At 34.8% G+C, this 21836-nt stretch overlaps 1 protein-coding gene across 1 annotated transcript; it reads left to right on the top strand.

Moving 5' to 3' along the window:
• Positions 1 to 9780: 9780 nt before the first annotated feature.
• Positions 9781 to 21013, top strand: LOC121419163 (transmembrane protein 179-like). The gene is made up of 5 exons (XM_041613499.1): positions 9781 to 9976; positions 12972 to 13352; positions 14003 to 14131; positions 14751 to 14838; positions 18185 to 21013. The coding sequence occupies exons 2-5, from the start codon at positions 13063 to 13065 to the stop codon at positions 18335 to 18337; spliced, it is 660 nt and encodes a 219-aa protein (XP_041469433.1). The 5' UTR covers positions 9781 to 9976; positions 12972 to 13062; the 3' UTR covers positions 18338 to 21013.
• The last annotated feature ends 823 nt before the right edge of the window (positions 21014 to 21836 follow it).

The raw sequence follows: 21836 nt of genomic DNA, 5'->3' as shown, positions 1-21836 counted from the left end.
TTTAGTATTTAAACGAATATATAGAATAAAATACAAAAGAAAAATAGTGAGTGCTGCCATCGTTTTCCCCACCTATTAAAACCTATAAATGTCATAACGTTTCAACATCAAATATCAATAAAATTTCGGGGTTTTTTTAATTATGCTTTTTTATATTTAAAATATGTTTATTCAAATTTTGTTGGAGAATATTTCTCATGTAAATGAAAAGTATGTAGTTTTTAAAATAAGTAGGAATTAAGTTAAAGAAGAACCCCCTCTACCATGGCCCCGAGACAGAGGCAAATAAAAATTATTGTAAAAAACAAGAAAAAGAAAAAGAAAGCTACAAATGGATTCAAATAGAGAGTTGTGAAAATCAGAACGCGTTCGAAAAAAAGAGAAAAGCACAAAGGTACATTAAATGAAAGAGAAAGGGAGAGACAACAATTAATTTCAACAACATAACAAACCTCTAATCTCAGATGCAAATGCTTTAGCATTTCAGCAAAAATCTTTTTATCAAGATCGTGGTGCAGTGCACCTGCAGCAGCCGGGCGCTGCGCTGCAAGGCAGCAAAGTGAAGAGACACTGCGCGCTAGGAGATCAAATCAAAGCCAATCAAATGCGCTCTTACAACGTAAATTTTTCTCCTAGCGCGCAGCGCCCGGCTGCTGCAGGTGCACTGCACCACGATCTTGATACAAAGATTTTTTGCTGAAAAATAATGCTTAGGCATATTTGCATCGGAGATTAGAGGTTCGTTATATTGTTGAAATTAACTGTTGTCTTTTCTCTTTCTCATTTATTGTACCTTTGTGCTTTTCTCTTTTTTCGAACGCGTTCTGATTTTCACAATCCATTGAATCCATTGGTAGCTTTCTTTCTTTTTTTTAATGTTTTATTTGCCTCTGTCTCGGGGCCATGATAGGGGGGGGGGGAGTTCTTTTTTAACTTAATTCCTACTTATTTTAAAAGTACAAACGTTATGACACGGGTTTTTATAGGTGGGGAAAACGATGGCATCACTCACGATTTTTTTCTTTTGTATTTCATTCTATATTCGTTTAAATACTAAAGGGGTCTATGCTGATTTTTATCATTGTCTGAAACAAGGTTTAATTCACCCCTGCACATTGCTGCATCTACCGTGATTTGGCAATTTCATTATTGTCAAAAAAAGTGTGCAAAAACAAAATAGTTTATGATGCTAATAATAAAAGAAAATATAGAAAATAATAGTCATGTTTTCCCCATACGTACACAAATATTTCTGTCTCCTTTTCCCCCTTTTCTAATTTATTTATTACCAAATATAATCCCTAGGCTCTATTCCTTATTTTACTTGTTTATACACCACCTTTTCCCCCTTTATTCTATTCCCTTTTTAGCTCTCTCCTTTATTCTCTTCCTTCCTCCTAGTATTAAACCGATTTGATGATATTTATACGAAATGAATGCCACATTTAGCAAGATATGATGAGACTTAATGGACCTCTTATCACCATCTTTCTCCACTGCAAAGTGAGCGCTATGAGACTTTTCAGAATACCAAAGTCTCGTAAACTACTCAATTAAGTCTTCGCGCGGTCATAACGCGTACTATTGCAAGTGCGCGCAACGCAACCCTGCCAAATAAGGAAAGGGGCACTTAAGTGACTTTTCAGAATACCAAAATGCTAATTGAGCGCTAATTGACCGCTAATTGAGTTTTCAGAATACCGCCCCTGGGGGTGTTTCACAAAGATTTAAGTATGACTTAGAGTCACACTTAATGCCGAGTTGCGACGGTATGAAAGGCTTGACCGCATTGGTCAGATCGTGTCATGAGGACGCGCACTACCGCGTATCTATCAATAAGATTACGCGTTGCATTTCATGTACACGTCGGCATTTAAGTGCGACTTAAGTCATACTTAAATCTTTGTGAAACACCCCCCAGGGGCCCGTTGCAGAAAGAGTTGCGTTTAAACTCAAGTCAAAAAATCAATCGCAAGTCCCAAATGCGCGCTGTTGATTGGCTGAAAATCAAGTTGCGCTTGATTTTTTAGAGTTGCGATTGGTTGCAACTCTTTCTGCAACGGGCCCCTGTTCGTAGTTACTTCATGGGCAATTTTGGTCAAATGACCTTTCATTTTTTCTTTCATCATGATAAGCAGATTTCAAAGTAAGATATTACGTAAGCTTGCCTTACGTAGCAGGATGAAGAAATTGAATAGACCTTGACTAGAATAGCACACCAATCATCTTAATGAAGGTATTTGTTGCATTCCTACTTTGAATGCATATCTTAGCATATATGTTGCACAATGTACTTGACAAACTGAAATACCTTGTGGAAGCATTGTTGTTTTTTGTGGATGTAAATGTGAAAACGACAATTCAAAAGAATATATGAATAATCAAGACATCAAAGTTGGTGCTTATCTCATTAGATTTTAAAGCACCATGTCACTTTAGTACAAATGACCTTCTTCTGATCATGCGTAGAATCTTTTGATCATGCGCAGAAAGGACCTACGAACTGGCTTTTCAATCTATCCAGAATAGGGGGGTAACCATACTAATCATCAATGGGGGTAACCCACTACTAATTGCAACACTTTATATTCCACTGCAATGCTTTCCAGGAAGGTCCCCTTAACAATTCTTAGTTACATACCTACTAAAAGTATTTAAATCCAAGCAGTGGAAATTGATGAAATTTGCATATTATGCAAATTAGCCATAAAAAGTTAGAAAATAAGGAAAATAGTCCAAATATTACAAATTAAGTGTCCAAAACAATCTAATTTGAGCGAAAATAATGATAAGTAAATATTTTCAATGTTTTTGTTCAAAAGCGCCAACAAATCTACCTCATTTGCATGCATATTATGCAAATAAGCATCTTTATATGGAAAAAAAATGTATAATGCTAACTATCACTAAGCATGAGAATTCATCCCAATGCCTGAAAATTAATTTGCATATTATGCAAATTAGCCATTTAAAATAGAAAATAAGGAAAATAATCCAAAGATTATAAATTGAATGTCAAAAGCAAGAATTTGAACAAAATTTCATAATGAATACATAGATTCAATGTTTTTATTTAGGCTAGCAAATCTGCTTCATTTGCATATTAAGCAAATAAGTATAGGCCTACAGCGCGCCCCCCCCCCCCCAAAAAAAAATGTCCCTCTGACATAGGGCTGAATCAAATGTGGTGGTAGTATCAAGTAAATGTTACAAAGCTCATTTCATGATCTAACTTCTATGAAAATTCAATTGGTCGTGCTAGTACAGCGGTTTTGAATACTCTGTTACGTAACAGTGGTGAATTTTAACTCATTCAAAGTTTGCAGCATTGATGCATTTCTGCATTGTCTGTGGCATATTAGCCCCCATTTTTACATCCAGGATCTGAGCAGGTACATTTCCTAATCATATCCAGGCTCATCAAATCATAAACGTGGGCATGTTCAGAAGGACAAGAAACATAAAAATTAAGTTTGATGATTGATAAGGGGAATCAGTGCACTTACGTAGAAAGAAAATGTGAATGCAGTAAAATAAGCTGAAAAATACTAGGGGGGTCCACAAGTTAATCACCCTTTGCGAAAAGGAACTTTACCAGAGAAAATTAACTTGACCACAGTAGCTTATTAACTAAAAAAGTAATAAAATTGAGAAAGCAGTATTAGGCATAAAACAGACATGACCCGTTGTCTTAATCTTTGTGCATCTCCTGCTATGTTATATGAAAAATGAACTGTCAATATTTGACATAAACATGAACAAGGTGATTTGAATTGATGAGCCTGGCCGAAGCCTGGTTAGATCATAGAAATTTCCCTCATGGTCAGATCAGGGAATTCCTTGGTCAGAATGGTCAAAAGGGGTTATATGCTAGAAAATGCAGAACACACAGCAGATACTTGATTGGAATTGGCTGAAAAGCTCCACTGTTACATAATAGTCTGTGTATTCAAAACCACTGAAGTGAGACCTATGATTTTTATATAGAATTTAGAACATGATATGAGCTTCCTATATAAATCCATACATTTTTTGAAGTAATTTAGCCGCATATCAGAGGGACATTTCTTGGGGACGCGCTGTATATGGAAAAAGTCCAAAAAAAAATTCTCACATTGACTGTTGTTCAAATTAATATGCTACTATCACTAATTAAGCATGCATATTTATGGCCGGGAAAATATTGTGTTCTTCGCGTCCTATAGCCATGTTGTTAGTCTGACAAGATGATTGACAAGAACAAAGCACGTTATTTGACATTGGTGAGTAGTTTGTTAGAGCTGACAACCCTTTCTTATATGGATGGGAACGACATAGACTTTCTAGAAGGGATGCCAAGAAAAGCAAACTTATGGCAGGTGAGATCTGATGAGTAGTCTCATTAAGAAGTGTAGCAGAGATTCAATATGGCCTATAGCTTCATGTTTTTTTTTTAATCTCTTTAGTAGTTTGACTATGTAGTCTGCTATGCAGACTCTGAATGGCTCGTGAGGTGGGATCTGCTATGGTTTGCGAAGCAAACCAGCCTGAAAGGCGAGCGAAGCGAGCCATTTCTATAGACACAGCAGACCTAGTCTGCTATGCAGACTTCTTTGAATCAGCTGTGGTACACACACTGCAGATGTGAGTCTACATTTGTAGACTAGTTTGGCTACACCCGCTTGACTAAAATAATGTTATCTGGCCATGTCTGGGTCAGGACAGGGTTCCAGGACTTACAGAGCAGCACCGGGAGCAGTGACTCATCATCATCATCATGATCAGTGGTGAATACTAAGACTAAATATCGTTTGTCTATGATATGGTGCATAACAATGATTTAAGAAGCATCCACACAATTACAGTTTCGTTCTTTTCTTCATAATGTTATTCTGATGAAACCCTGCCATTCGATCATTATAAGCTGCAAGGTCCCCAACTTATTGTTCTGTAAAATGTGCATGCATGATGATGTAGTTTTCATCATCATCTACATGTATATCATCGATATATAGGCCTAATTATTGATTTGATTTATTGTTTTCTTCTACATCCATAACATTTATTTTTCATAACATAATAAACATAGCATTTTCGGCATGAATCATAAAGAGTACTAAAAAGATAATTCCAGACAAAAATGATAAACTATATGATATTCACAATTTGCAGGAGAAGGATTGTCATCATTAGCAAATTGCTTGAAAAAAATGACAATCCCAAACTTATACTAATTGAATTAATTAATACATTTATCATTTATAAAGCAGAATGGGCATATATTTTCAAATACGAAACATGAATTAATGCAATATATTATACAGTATGAAGATGATAAAGCTGAGGGTGACGGTGATATGATGATGATTGATGATGATGATGAAGGCCATCGGATGGTGGTCATGATGAAAATATTGGTAATGACTATAAATCGAAGGAAGAATAAATTCATGATAAAAAGGATACGACACAGAAATTTACTTCAAATATTCTGATAATAACATAGATTTAACGTTTGCCTTAAATGAGTGAAGAGACGAGGATTGTTTTACAGGCTCTGGTATACGGAGAGTTCCACAAATCTGGACCATGGTGTCTTATGGATCTCTGCGCAATAAGAAATTTGGGGTTGATTAAATGGAAATTTGAAGAGTTACGGATAGGGTATGAATGATAGATGTATTCAGAGTATAAAAATTGTGGAATGAAGGTGGGAGAATGTTATTTACGTACTTATAAACATAAGTAGTAAACTTTGAAGAGTATTTATGTCAAATACTGTTAGAGTCTTTAGTTTATGGAATAATGGATTTGTGTATGATAAGTATTGGGAGTCAGTACAGATTCGAATTGCTTTTTTCTGTAATAAGTATATTGTATTAAGTAGTTTTTGCACATGTTGCCTAAACTATGTTGCACTACGATATATAAGGCAATATTAATGAATTGTATATTATGACAAGAGTTGTATGTGGAATTATGTTTTTCATTTTGTGAAGTATACCAACGTTTCTAGAAATACTAGTTGTTATACAACGTGTTCATTCCAATTTAAATTTTCATCTATATTGTGACACCTTAAAACTTTGTTTCCCTTTTCCTTTTGAGAGGCCTATGTCTATGTTTATATTGTAAGGAATTATAAGAATTATATTTCACAGTGAAGTTTTGCGCCCAGCAGCCCTACCCCAGCTCTACCCCTCCGGATCCTGGCGACATCATTCACTCTAAACAATGAAGTGCTAATTTAGCTCTTAAAGAGCGCGTCAGGGTGACCAGATTTCACAAAATGAAATACGGGACAATCGACAAAAAAAGATCAACAAAGAAGGCTACACAGTGTTACACCCAGTGGTGTACCGTGAGTCACGGCATTGGGGGGCACCAGCAAAAATTTTGATTCACCATGCCTAGTGAGCGCGCGAATCGCGCTCTTTTGGTAGGTATACTGACCTATAGAGACATTTTAAGGACAGTGTCATTAAACGAATATGTATGTTACTGATCACATAATGCGAGCGCGAAGCGCGAGCTGAAATTTTTGTATATATTGACCCCAAACGGACACTTTAAGGACTATATTGTAGGAATCTATAAGAGTATACATATCTCACCATAGTAATCTAATGCGAGTACCAAGCGCTTGCTGATTTTTTTTAGAATTATATGCATCCAAACACATAAAGCACCTGTAGTCATTGTAATCATGATTAACATGCACTTCTCACTAATCAAATATTGCGAGCGCGAAGCGCGAGTTAAAAATTAGGAAATTCACACCTGAAGAGGGGCATTCTAAGGCTTGTTTGTTGGAATTCACGTAGTCCATGCGTATTTAACTAACCAAATGATGCGAGCGCAAGCTGAAATTTTTTATACTCGGATCAGAAAAAGGGACATTTTAGGGACTGGTTTTAGGAATTCATGAAGAGCGGACATATCTCACTAATCCACTAATGCGAACGTAAGCGCGGACGTGAAATGTTTGATATTAAGACCTTAAAATGATATGTCACTGCATAAAACAATAATAATTCGAAGTGCGAGGAAATATATTTGGTGTATATTGACTTGAAAACGGGAGGTTTTAGTACATATCTCGTTAAACAGAAAATGCGAGCTTCAGGAACAATGAAGACATAGGCCCTGAGCAAATTATGTTTCATAAAGTTATGATATCTTTTTTATTTTTAAGTAATATAACATAATTATAATATAATATAACATAATTAACAATAATTTTTCCTTCCCACTACGTTTCTCTCACTTTCTCCCTCTTTTTCTCTTCCCCCCCCGTTTTTTTTTGGGGGGCCAGCCGATTGGGGGCACGTGCCCCCCGTAGTTACGCCACTGGTTACACCTGTGAATAATTATAAAGAATTGGAAGGGTGGGTGAACGAAAGAATGAAGGAGAGAAAGAAAAGACGAAGGAAAAGAGATGAATTGAGAAGAAAGAAAGAAAAAATTAAGGGGAAAATGAAGGAAAATTGAAAAAAAGAATAAAAGAAAGTTAGAATAAAAGAGCGAAAAATGTTACCGTCATTCTTTGAATTGAATACAGAGAGAAAGAAAAAGAAGGGAATGGAAGAAGAATACAATGTGTGAAAGACAACATAAAGGAGAGAAAGAAAAAAAAGTAAGAAAAATGAGGAGGAAAGAAAGAATGAAGGAAAGAAAATGTTTCCTTCATTCTTTGAAAGAAAGAAGCAAACAGAGAAAGAAGGGAGGAGGGAAGGAAGGAAGGAATTAAGAGAGGGAGATAAAGAATAATGGAAAGAATTAGAAGGAAAACTAAAATGAAGAATGAAAGAAAGGAGGAAAGAGAGGGAGAAAGAATTTAAGTGAGGAGGGAATGAAAACATAATGGAAGAAGAGAAAGAATTTAAAGAAAAAGGAGAGGAAGGGAGGGGGGAGAAAAAAAGTTTTAAGAAAGAAAGAATATAAAACGGGAAATTTGATAAAGAAGACGGGTAAGAAAAAGGGGGAAAGAAAGAAAAATGAACAGAGAGAGAAAGGATCAGGAAAGACAAATAGGAAATAAAGATAGCAGGAAGGATAGAAGGATGAAGAAAGAAGGATAGAAAAGAAAGAAAGAGGAAAAAATTTCAAACTTCAAGCAAAAAAAATCCAATCATCTAACAAAAATCATAATGATATTTGGTGTTTTTCAAATATAATTTTAGAATAAAAAATAATGTTTTAGAAATGAATAAAATTTCAAGGTGATTTTTTTTTACTTAAAAATTAGATGAAACATCGCGGCATCATACACAACAAGACTCAAATCGAAAGCTGAAACAACTAGATCTAGTTATGAAAACTCAATAACTTAATTGTTCCTCCGAGATTACATCTCCAAATCAGTAATCTGAGAACCCATAATATAGTCATACAAATTTCCCGCCGATTTTGTGATTATTTTGGCATGTTTGGTGGAGAGAATCTGCTCAGATCCTACATGCCTAGCTTAGTAGCCTGCCACACAATGGCAGGAGGCCAGTTAGTTTACGATGTATTGGGTTAGCAAGAAAATCACCGTAGAACTTGCAAATCGATTTTATTGTTGTCTCTGCTTCGTCATCTGTTGGTTATTTTGATGAAAATTCGTCACTTTTAAATACATTTTGTTCAATATTCTGAAATACGGGACAAATATGCGTCCCGGGAAGGGTTTGTCGGGACGCCGGGACAAAGAAGCAAAATACTACGGGACAATCCCGGGAAATACGGGACGTCTGGTCACCCTGGAGCGCGTGTATAGTGACTGCACTTCGAAGTGCTGATTTTTCTCGTTCAAATTTGAACTAGACAAATCAGCACTCCGAAGTACAGTCACTATACACGCTCTTTAAGAGCTAAATTAGCACTCCATTTTTTAGAGTGTTGAAGCATGATATTTATCCATTACCATATTTGTTAATTCTAGATCAAATGAATAATAATCAATTATGTTATATTGGAATAAATGGACATTAAACCAAATGTGAATTAGACCAAATGAAAATTAGACCAAGTGACGATTAGCCCAACTAGGCATTAGACCAGTTAGCGATTAGACCAAGTGGTCATTTGAACATTTGGCTATTAGACCAAGTGGTCATTAGATGAATTGGATATTAGTCGAACTGGTTGTAGACGAAATGAGTTTAGACTATGTGAATTTGGACAAACTGAGAAGAGAGCATAGGCATGTGTGTGTGTGTGTGTGCATTGTGTATGTATCAAGATTATGATATATTTATGCTTGTATTAAGTTAGTGAAAAAAGTTAAAATATGAAATGTAAAATATTATATTATGTGTTTTGAAATGTTAAATTGAAATGTTATATATTTTTGTTCATGGAATCAGAATAAAACAGTATGAAAAAAAAACCTTGTTCTCAGTTACATCTCCATGTGTGGCAAAATAAGGATGTCAATGTTTGGCTTATTTTCTCTTTTTCTATGGGACTTACACTCTCAGATTTTATTACAGCTACCGGTATTCATTATGTTACTTGGCTCTCATGTATTATTTTTTCTTAATTGAAAATAGAGATTGAAAAATGAACGATTTCTTGCCATATTTCTTTCCACCAATAGAGGGGTCACAAAAGTGATGTTTTAATGACTTTTTAAAGTGTGTGCTATGGACAGCATTGGCATATCATGCTACCTGTAGATTCCCCACAGGCAGGGTGGTAGCAGTGAACAATATATATCCCGATTAAAGTGTGTGCTATGGACAGCATTGGCATATCATGCTACCTGTAGATTCCCCACAGGCAGGGTGGTAGCAGTGAACAATATATATCCCGATGAGCACTACCGTACCTAGATTTCGCTATACTTGCGGTCGAAGATAGTAGTAGATTACTTCAGCAATTCAGGGAGGCGTGTCACATGATCCGCAGCGATGGACGATATTGACGATGTTGTGTTGGTCAAGTAATGAATTATAAAGGTTTGGCTAGATTTTGTGCTGAGTAGAATTAGGACATCCACTCAGAGTCAAAGGTATGACAGCGATAATCAATCACATTAGTTTCCCAGGACCAAAATCCAATTGAAACCAGTTGGATTTCCAACTGGTTTCAAATTCAATTGGTTTCAACTTTCAATTGGTTTCAACTGGTTTCATATCGAATCCTACGGGACACTAACTGCGCGTGCTTTCCGCGCGTGTCTACCACTCTATGGAAATACCATTGGAAATGTCATGTTTTGTTAACAATTTTGTCATTCCTGAAAAAAGTTCCCACTTTTATCCCTAGTTCCCATGATATAATGCTGATGATATCATATCATTTCCATTAAATAATTGAAATTTTTGCAAAGATGTTAATTACATTCGCGTTTTGGGGTCAAAAACATCCCTTTCATATCAAAAATAGGATGAAACTCAACGTAAAATCCTACTTAATGTCACCACAAACGATTTCCCACTCTTCCAATTTCGCTTGATGGTATCGTACAGCTTAGTTCCCATGAGTCATTGTGCAGTTTTTTCTAAGCTTTACGATGATGTAAGAATGATGTTCATTGGTCAAACTTTGCGTTCGCGTTTTAGCTTTAAATAAACGTGTCAGCCCACAAGCCAATGGCAAAAGTTGTCATGTTCGGGCCGGGCGCGTACTGTACCTAATATGCAGTGCAGCAGGCAGGAGCCACGCGCGGCCGCCGTGCCCTAGCGTCTCGCCCTAGCGCTAGCCGGCTGGGCTGCGCTTGTGCGACTGTGCGTGGCCGCTGAGCATTGGCGCGCACAAGGGGTCCAAAAGGCGTAAAAGGACTTGATATGCAATTGGTTTTAACTGGAATTAAGCAATTTCCAGTTGAAACCAATTGAAACCAGTTAGGCAACTGGAACCTGTTGTGTAACTGGATATGACTTCCAACTGGAAATGATTTCTAACTGGAACCAGTTGGGTAACTGGAAATCCTAACTGGAACCAGTTGGGCAACTGGAAATCCTAATTGGAACCAAGGGCCCGTTTCTCAACACGTGGACAAGTTAGTCATATCTTTATCCACAAACCACGGAGTTAGTTCCAATCTTACTAAACCTGTTTCACGAAAGGCTTAACCTAACTAAAATACCTTGATTTCGATACTATCGGTAAAAAGTGTAGACGAGACGTAGCCTTAGTCACAAAATAGCATAATTTTCAAAAAGAAAAATTATGACAAAATTGCAAATATTGTGATGAATTGGGGATTACGTCTGTTAATAATAATAGAACAGGTAAATTATGCATCATACATACTTGGACCATGAAGACTGGGGCATTCAATTGCTGAAAAATGGAATAATGACTAATTTATTTCACGACTAAAAATCACACGTGGACGTTGAGATGGGTACCCCCGGAATATCCAGTTTTAATAGTTTACGAAAGTAAACCATAACGGTTTTATTTGTAAAATTATGATAATCATACAATGTTTTACGATTCCAAACATCATCGAAATATAGTTTAAAGCTTGTGTATAGTTTTGGTAAATCCACCAAAATGCACCTATCACTATTCCAATTCATTGCTAGCTAATATGAATGGATATGCCCTATAACAGTTATGATGTGGAGGATATGAAATGAAAATGTGTTTTACATGATAAATTTTGCGATTTTACATGGAAATTTAACTTGATCGGGTCACCCGATCAAATTAAAATATCTGTGTGTTTTTGTCTTTCATTTAAATCCTATTCTAAATCATGGAATGGGCTGAAACTTTCAAGATATGTTCTTTGTCTGTAACTTTTGGATATCTAATCACTAAATTTATAAGATAAGTGGTTGAATGCCCATTTTTTAATTTAAAACAAGCATCGCCGAGAGAGGGCGCTATATATCCAAGATTTGAATATTTGAAATTTTCTCAGAGAAGTGCAGTTGGAAAAATATCTAACGGTCTCTACGCTTCAGTAAAACTGTCATATTAGATGATATTCGATTATCAATCACATTATTGACCCTTTACCAAAGCTATACACAGGCTTTAACATTTTTTTTTATAAATCTTTGATACCAATCTTACGATTTGACAAATTAAATGCATAAATTAGAGATTAGAATTTATCCAAATATCAATAGGGTCTAAAAACGACAAATACAAGTCCAGTTATGGATGGCCTGAAGTGGTAGAATTTTTATCGATTAAATTATTTCACTATTTCAAAATGAATGGTTTTGTGGCGTTTTACCAACAGTTTTCATAGCTAATTTGTATTTCAAAGATCATTGAATGCATTATCCCAGATCCCACTTGTTTTGGGATGTAATTTCAACTTCTATGATTGATTACGTAAGATTATAATTTTTCAAATTTCTCGGCACTTTTGCATGCCATAGTCTACCCACGTGATGCCACTATGTCACTAAGAAAGAAGTTATGACAGGTTCGGAGGTGTCATAAATATTTAGTGAGGTTGTTGTACCCGATCTTGGTAAAGAGGGCTTCGTGAAACAGCGGACAAGTAGCTCACTATCTCCGATTTAGTCAAGAAGTTAGACTTATGACGGTGTTGAGAAACGGGCCCCTGCTGGGTAACTGGAAATGACTTCCAACTGGAAATGATTTCTAACTGGAACCAGTTGGGTAACTGGAAATCCTAACTGGAACCAGTTGGTTGGGGTCTGTAACGTTGGCGAAGAACAATAGAAAACAAGATGGCGGCGTAAACATCGGGCAAGTCTCTTCCGTCTATTCATGATATTTTTCTCATTTTTTTTCTCTATTCTGCTGCGGTTCTGCTGAAGAAAGTTGAAGTACTAGTCACCTCCCCTCCTCCTTAAAATCATCCTTGGCATAATCATTGTAAAAAAAAAATGCTTCATATCATTTGGCTGACAGAATTACTGATTATCTTTGAAAATGTGAGAGAAGAATTGTGTACAGTGATAACTTTCCATATTTTTACATGACTGCCAACCATCAAAGATGTATGTTCCACTGAAATTTTATTATGTTCAGCAGGTTGATTAACATGATACTTTGTTTTACTCTTATAGAAATTCTCTGAGGATCCTCTCTTTATCCAGAGTACTAGGATAGGAGACAGGAGTCCTTTCTTGCTTGTTGGAAAACTGATCGCTGGGCAGCATGGGCCTTGGTAACGTCCTCCTCCTCTCCCAGATCACGGGGTACATCTTTGGGGCCATCTTCTCCCTCTTCACCTTTCCACCCATCGCAGTCAGTCAAGATCACTTTGATGATCATTGTATCCTATTCTCAACCGGCTATCTTAATACCACATTAGATAGATATGTGATAAATGAGTGGTCTCTCGGAACCCAGTGCGGGTTTGCCATCTATGTAGGAATTCAGTTGATGGGGATATCACTGTGGCAGAGCATCCGTCTTTCCATCCATGCAGTCAATGGTACTGACAGGTAAGTAATAGATGCATTCGTACTCTCTTAAAGAAGTCACCTATGGTCACAAATCATGAAATAGTATACAGTCACTTGTTTTTAGAATTGAGAATATGATTTTTTGCAGGAATGATAACCAATGATGTTTTTGTCTTAGTACAATGTTATGTGCAAGGCCAAGAAGGGTCTACATGAACTCACAAAGAGAGATACTGACATTAATTGATGTTGTCCTTGTAGACTGGCCACTTACCCTCCATTTTCTTCTGTTTGTTTTTCTGTGCTTCAGTGGACTAGAATTATATTGAATGTCCGGAATTCCTTTCCTTGAATATTCTTAGGGCACAGTGTATGTGCAGGCTAGAAAGCCAAGGACAAGACCAGAGTCACATATTTGTCTTTGAGACTGGCCTCAAGGTCAAGGCCAGCCTTTAGGAGTACTGTGTTTATATTAAAAATAACTGTGTTTGATTAAATATCATAACTATATCTGCATGAGTTAAAAATTGTAATGATTAAAATATTATTGGTTAGCACATTCTTTTTTTGTGTAATTATCCTGAGTAATGGAAACCATTGTGTAGCGCACAAATCTTAAAGTGTCTTGTGTATCTTTTTTTTTAATACTTGCTTATACTATTTTATTTCTCTTTGATTCTTTCTTTTAGTTCTTTCCTGATGACTTGTATTACTTTATTGGTAAACCTTCTGATGAATATCATGCTGCTGGCTTCAGCTATAACTGTCACAGATGGATACAAAGTGTGGTGTGCAGCTATTAAAAAAGCTAATCAAAGGTGAGTAATTGAAAATAAAAGATGATGTGTGGTAGCTTGAGTTCCCGATGTAGGTATGAACCTCTCCATATTTATTCCTCTATTAAAAGCTTATGAAACTTATGACTTTTCCTTCTTTTTAAGTAACTTAAAGCAAATACAGGATGTGTACTTATTTATGGAACATGGATATAGGCAAATGTGCTACACTCCCTCAAATCCTGTTCTATATTTCAAACCTCTTTTGTGAATCTACATGAAGGGGAGTGTTTCATGAAGCAAATAGGTAATGATATTCACTGACTAACTTGTTCTGAGCCAATCAGATGCAAGAATTTTAGTAGCTTATAACATTTGTAAGTGAAAATCAGTATTTGTTTCATGGAATGCTCCCAAGGCCTGTTTTCTCCATTTCTTTATGTATGTATGTATTAGAATAACAATTAATTGTCCAACTATGCTTCTAATAGCAGTCCATATATCTATGATATGAATTGTGTTTGAATTTAATTGAACCAAATAAAGTCATACATTGTAACTCATTAAGGGCAACTACATTTCATGTACATATTTAGAATTTTTATAAAAGTTAATTGTTAGATCAAGTAATTTGGTAACTTACTCTTTATTTTCTTTACAGATGTGAATATGCTGGATATGCCAATAATTTCTTTTTTGATGAGAATATAAAGCCAGCTGGATTTAATCTTGACTGGGGAATAGCACAGGTAAGCTTGAACACCTTTCAAATTGCATTTGGATTTATAGCATACTTAATTCCCTTTTTCATACTTATTGAGCTTGAAAGTTTTGCTAAAGATTTAGTATGTGTTGTCAGATAATTGAAGAAGCATTTAGGATTAGATATTGAAAGGTCCTCTGAAAATATTTTTTTTAGTACTCTATTGGACTAAGTATTCAATCCTTATAAATGATAATAATAATATGTCCATATAGCGCAGTTACTATGTGCATATACTCAACTGCGCTTTGATACATGGTATCATATTATTACCAAGGCTGTAGCTGAGCCGCCATAAGGCTCTAAAGGGCAGTTCCATAAAATAGTAAACCTTTTGGTCAAAATTTCAAAATCCTACAAACAGAACAAATTAGGTATCACTTGAAAGCTAAGACACTGAAATGTATAAATCTGAAAGAAATAATTTCAAACAATGTATCGTTTCATTTTGGCAAGGCATTGAAGTCACCATAGCAACAAACTAAAATGTTCCTTATTTTAAAAGGTCAAGTTTGCAACAAGTTTTAACCTTTTAAAAGCTTTGAAACGATCAAAGTTGAATGTTGTCCAAGTTGCTATTATGTCAGGTTTCTAAAAAATAAGTTAGGGTTTTTCTATTGTTCTTATATTTTTTAAACCAAATATATTAAAAGCAGGCACTTTCAAATGTACGTCCGACCCCCTTTCACATACACTTTTTTTCTTACAAGCAAAACAAAAGCAGATAAATTTTCCCAAAGTCAGATGCAAAGCAAGCTTGGTTTGTTTAATATATACACCAGAAGGTAGCTCACCACTAGTCCAGGATTTCAAGTTAAGTGGGGGTCGGACGTACAACTTTTTTGTACGTCCGACCCCCTGTACGTCCGACCCCTTTGAAACTTTTTTTTATGAAGTTATCTTTCACTGCTCAGATGTTTTTTGCAAAAGTTTAATATCATAACATCTTTTACTCTTATTAATCTTTCAAAATTGAATACAAATTTTAATTTCAATATAGTTTAAAATTACCTTTTTTGTATTTTTTTACCTAACAAATAGTGGGGGCAAAATTCACCTCCATCTTTAATATTTTGCATGATAGTTCTTTAACACACCTTGATATCGCTGTACAGTTTTATTGGTTTTTTCATTGAAATCTTGCACAAGTTTTGAGACCAATTTCACAAAGAATACCACACATTTTTGACAATATGTAGATTTTTAAATGATGATATCATCTTCAAGAAATGGTGATTTATTTGTGTTTTGTGTGCATATTCAATGGAAACTGCCTTCCTTCATCTCAAATTATCACATAACTTAATGAATTTAGTGGTAATTATGACTGAATAATAGCCTGCAGGAAATTAAAAAAGAAAATCAAAATAAAACATGTACAAATACATGAGAAATTAAAAAAACAAAGAAATTCCATATAAAAGAAGGAATTGCCACTTCCCCTCAATGTCAAAGAGGTCATTTAGTCATTTTTTGAAGACTTTGTTTAAATCATTTTTTTTTGGCATCAGTATTGTTCAAACTTGAAACACAAAATCAGTGGGTAATACAATTTTTTGGTTGATGAAGATGATAATTTCTAAGGTTATTTAGGGGTCAAAAGGTCACTTTTGCTCATTTTGTTATTTCAAGGTCAATTGTTCAAGCTCTCTAGGGGTCAAAAGTAGTGGTAGTTTTTTTATGTGTATTGTATTCAAATGTATTCAAACTTGGAACAAATTATCAGTGGGTAGTACAACATATTTGTTAAAGAGGATGGAGAGGTCAAATGTCATCAGGTGTAAAAATGTCAAATGACATATTTTTGCATTAATTTTGCCCAAACTTGGAACAAAACGATCAGTGGGGAAAATTACATGTGTTCTTTAGGATGGAGAGATCAAAGGTCATCTAGGGGTCAAAAGGTCATATTGCATGTTTTGTTGATTGCAACATCAGGGAAGACTCATGGTTCATAACCCACCTTATTCAAACAAAGTTTGTAACAGGACAAGTTTTTTAATGTTGAAGAAATTCTTTGTCATGTCTTTTGCAAACCATTAAAAAAGATACATTTTACTTGAAGTTTAACAGTAAAAATATCCTGCATTGTGTGAATAGTTGAGTTGTTTCATTTTTGATGTGATCTAAAAATGTAGATATCAAAATGGAAACAGTTTAAACCCACTGACTCATTTGTTATAGATATGAGGAGCATTTTGCTTGACTGTGAGAAAAATCAGTATGGGGGTCGGACGTACACTGTCTGAATGCATGTCAACTTTAATCAAGCATAACTCTTCACCAGCATCAGATTCATTTGTTAATTCCATCTTATGTGAAAGACAACTAACCAAACAGTATGTATATTAAAAAAATCCAGTTTAGAATGTCTATGTTTTGTGTAACTGATCTTCAAAGGGGGTCGGACGTACAGTGTGCAAATATTTTGCACAATGTACGTCCGACCCCTTCAAAGTGTACGTCCGACCCCAAATAGATCAGCCTGTAACTAAAACAAGGCAATGCCTATCAATTTCTTTGCTTCATTTCTTTTAAGATTCATCCTTTAGCTAACAGCTCATATTACAATTTTAGTACCTGCATCACAAAAATCACAGAGATTTTGACATGAACTCTAAAAGCATAAAACCTGTTTTCGTCTGATGTACGTCCGACCCCTCACATTTTTGCCCATATTTTCTATTCTTCATATTGCAGCCTATTCCTGTCATGGTGTAATGATAACCTAGGTCACATGTTATGATATACTAAAAAAAAATAAAACACTGCTAGCAAATCAAAGGAGATACAGCTCTTAAATGTGTCCGAATGTACGTCCGACCTTTATGGAATGACCCTAAAGTGTTCAAGGAATAAATCCTACTGGGTACCCATTCACCTCACATGGGTCGAGTGCAGCACAATGTGGATAAATTTCTTGCCGAAGGAAATTACGTCATGGCTAGAATTGTAACCCACGACCCTCTGTTTCAAAGTCCAGAGACTAATCCACTGGGCCACAACGCTTCATGTTGGAGCGTTGAAATTTTAAAATCATTTTTCTTCTGATTAATAATACTTTACTATAACTTATCAATGGAAAATATACTGAAGAATTCTCTATTACCGTTAATTCTTATAAATCTAAATACATAGTGACAATTGTATTTTTATTTTCCATCGACTGAATCTCTGTGGAAATCCAAATTTGGATGTAAGATTTGATGTTATTGCTTTCCTTTATACATTTCTCCCCTCCCCTCTATGTCTCCTTTACCCCATCCATCTTGCTGTTCCTCCAGAATGTCACTGTTTATAACTTTGCTCAATTTCTCAATGTATATTTTCAGTTTGGTCTGTGGACATCATGGATATTGTACACCATACTTCTTATCTTCTCCTTGGTCAAACTGAGCAACCTTCACAAACAAGAGAACATCTTACGCAGTCTGACAAGAGAAAGACAAAGGTTACTCGGTCACTATGAGCAACCAGATTTGTAACACCTTTACATTCAACCACAGCAGAGGTTTGTTATATAGCCATTGAAATGCATTTGAAGTGTAGTTTATATTATTTTCTAGAAGAAAAGCTTTATGATTCGGTCTACGCCCAGACCTTCCCTGAATTATAATACTAAATTAAGTAGAACTTTCTCAAACAGGGTTGGCATATTTCCCACTTTTCGTCTTAATTTCTTGATGCCATTCGATATGAAGTGTAGATTTTGAGTAAAAAGTTAATAGAAGAGATTGATTTGTATTTCCTGTCTAATTAAAAAAAAGAAATACAGTATAATTTTGGATGAGATATATACCAATCCTGTTCCCCAAGAGATCATATTTAAAAATTAAATTTGCATTTTGGCTCATAGGGTTATTTTTTATTAAGAGAAGCATTTTAGGATTGAGGTAGAGACTAAGCTCAAACCCTCCCTCGAGGCTAATGTTAAGACATATATGTACATACTTTATTCAGAAGGTCAATGTCATGGCTGTGGACCACAAAATCTGAACTCTTAAGTGATCTTGACTTCTGTTAGAATACTCAGTTACCTTTTGAATCACACTTGGATTTATATATTATCAGATGCATCTGTTTTACCTACAAATAGACTATATCTAAGTTTAATGCTCATTGTATATAATATTCAATCGTTATTATATTTTGTTTTTAGTCAATGTACTTGCCTTCCATTTATCAAAAGCTGAAGTAGATGGTTACTTTTTGGAATTAACAATGGCAACTACAGAGCATTTCTTACAAACTTGTGTATTACTATTAATGTTTCTGATAATGTTTTAAAAATCTTCATTTCATTACGAAAACATCTATATAATGCAAGGAAATCAGTGAGTAAAGTAACATCTTGATTTCTGTTGCTCTTTTTTTAACATTGATATGTGTATATTGAGTAGAAATGATAGTAAAGAGTTTCTTTTTATTTAAGGCTACATATTTTATATGAATGTATCATGCAGGCTTCATGTGCCTTTTTTTATCTGAATGCTTTCTTCAGAAAACAAGAGAATATTTGATATCATAATGAGTAAATTTGCATCAATTACATTAACATAGACAGAGGGTACAAAATGATGCAATTAAACATATCATCTTTCATTTCAAGTTCAGTGTTGAAAGCTGGGTTAGTCAAGTATTAGTGCTTTGTATCTTTTAAAAAAAAACGCTTTATAAGAAGTAATTATTATTATTGTTGATATTTGTGGTTTAGGCAGTATATGAAGCAAACAAACAAGAAAAAGGATGTACATAGGATGGGGTAAAAATAATGAGTAGATATAAAGGCAAGAAAATCTGTGGATAATTCTTGTAACACCCGCCACAATGCCACAGTTGCGAATGCCTATGCCTATACAGTGTAGTGCCAGATAGCTTTCCATTAGTATATAAACAAAAGACAAATTCAACTACACCATTGATATTTCAGGGTGGTATTACTTTTGTTTGGGTCATGTTAGTGTTTACTATCTATAAGTATGATGGTATAAGGAATGTCCGTGGGGAGAGAGAGAGCTCTGGTAATGAAAACATTACTTGAATGTATTTCTATTCACCATGGTGATGAGGAATAGAATTTCCTGTCAAAATTTCAATTAAGAAATTGCTCATTTGAATTACACATTCTCTGAGAATTTTGATATTCAATCATTTTGAATTCAAGATTTAAGAATCTGCTCTTGGTGACTTATTTAATTCTTTTAGTTTCTGTAAGTTTTGTATTATAACAGTGAATCAATGAACTCCAACCATACTAAGTTTTGATAGTTATGTTGGTATGAACATGTAACTCATGGAGTACTTTGTTATTTCATTTTTTTTATCATGGTTGACCTCTCTGTCCAAACCTACAATAGGTCACATGGCAAGATTCTCTGTAATCAATAAAAACTAGTCACCTTTGAATCATACAACAAAAATGTGTGATCTAAAACAAATTGTTGTCTCCATGCTTTACAAAATAATAAAATCATGAAATTTGATTAATATAGTTGTTTTGGACTGCTGGGAGTTTCAACTGGTCTTCTTGGTGCTTTTCATTGTACCCCCACATTCCGTTTATTGTTATCTGTTTGAATTTGCAATTTTTTAAATGTTTACATGTATTTCTTTTCTGTCATGTTTTGTATGGTTTTTAATTGTAACTAATGGTTCAGAGAACATTTTTATGCCATATATTTTTATTTTTCAGTGATACATGTGTGTATTTTTAAATATGATTTTATTTTTAATACATTTTCAATTGTATTTTTCGATTATCTGTCTCCTTATTAGAAAATAAGTTTTGGAAGGCAGGAAACATATGTACATGTACCATCAAATTCCAGTATTCATTTTGCTGAGTTAAGAAAAGTCAGACTCACTGGGAGCCTAAAAATGACAAAAAAATATCTTGCAACATGTTGGAAACCTGCTGTAATTTGAAGCTTGCAGGACTCCAACACTACAGTTACACCAAACTGATCTGTAAGAATGAAGAACTTGGCATGGTTTCCTTCCAACTGTCAAAATAATATGAATTCAATTACTAATTACGCCAGCGTGACTCCTCACTAGGATGTGTGGCAGAATCAGTGTGTGTAGTGTTCACAGGAAAATGAAGCAGACGTGATCGTACATGACTACTGGGTGAATGAAAATAGGAACCCAACTTCAATGTATTTTTCTGCAAAAACAATATTAAATAAAATCAGTGACAGTGAATTTCATATCTCATGAACTGCATCTTATTAGCACTTGAAATGTACTTTGATCATGCTTCTAGGACCATGCATTAATGAACAGCGTTAATTTGGAAAGAGTGTTCAGAAATGCTTTTGCTTCACTTTATATTCAGCCTGATGAGTACAATGAACAATTGAAATTGAAAGGAATGAGGACCGTATCACAGAGCAAATTCATTATTCCGTTAAGAAAAGACACAATCACAATCTGCAGTGGAAGTGAACCACCTGCTCTTTTGCACCATTTTAAATGGTGTTCAGTGAAGCTTGGTCATGTAATTTGGATATCTTTGGCATGCTAATGAGTCGTAACATTTAAGTAATCCAATATGTATGTTTCTACAATTATTAATTGGACAATTTTCTCACTTGTAACAATCATGAAAGATGGATTTCCTTTATATTGATGATCTGTATTGACGTTGCACCACATTGCTGTGTAGTTTTAGGTTAAAAAATATTTCTAATGAACGTTTAAGTAAATGTTTATACTGATCTCCCAGGTTACTACAGGTGGAGAGTTATTACCTGTAACACTTTTCAATTTGCATTGTATCGGATTTTAAGGCTAAAGTAGTATAAAAAAGGTTGGAAACATTTGTCTTGCCCACTTTATACTATTGTAGTTTCAATCACTATTTTTTTGTTGGGGGGGATGGTTCATTTCCGTATTTCATATTGATATCTGAAGAGTTATTAATATATATTGAATAAGAGTTTATTTACGGATAAATAAAGGAGAATGAAACTATTGGAACAA

Source organism: Lytechinus variegatus, chromosome 7, assembly GCF_018143015.1.
Source record: "Lytechinus variegatus isolate NC3 chromosome 7, Lvar_3.0, whole genome shotgun sequence".
NCBI lineage: Eukaryota > Metazoa > Echinodermata > Echinoidea > Temnopleuroida > Toxopneustidae > Lytechinus > Lytechinus variegatus.
The sequence above is the reverse complement of the archived record's forward strand: the minus strand, read 5'-3'. Positions and strand labels throughout refer to the sequence as shown.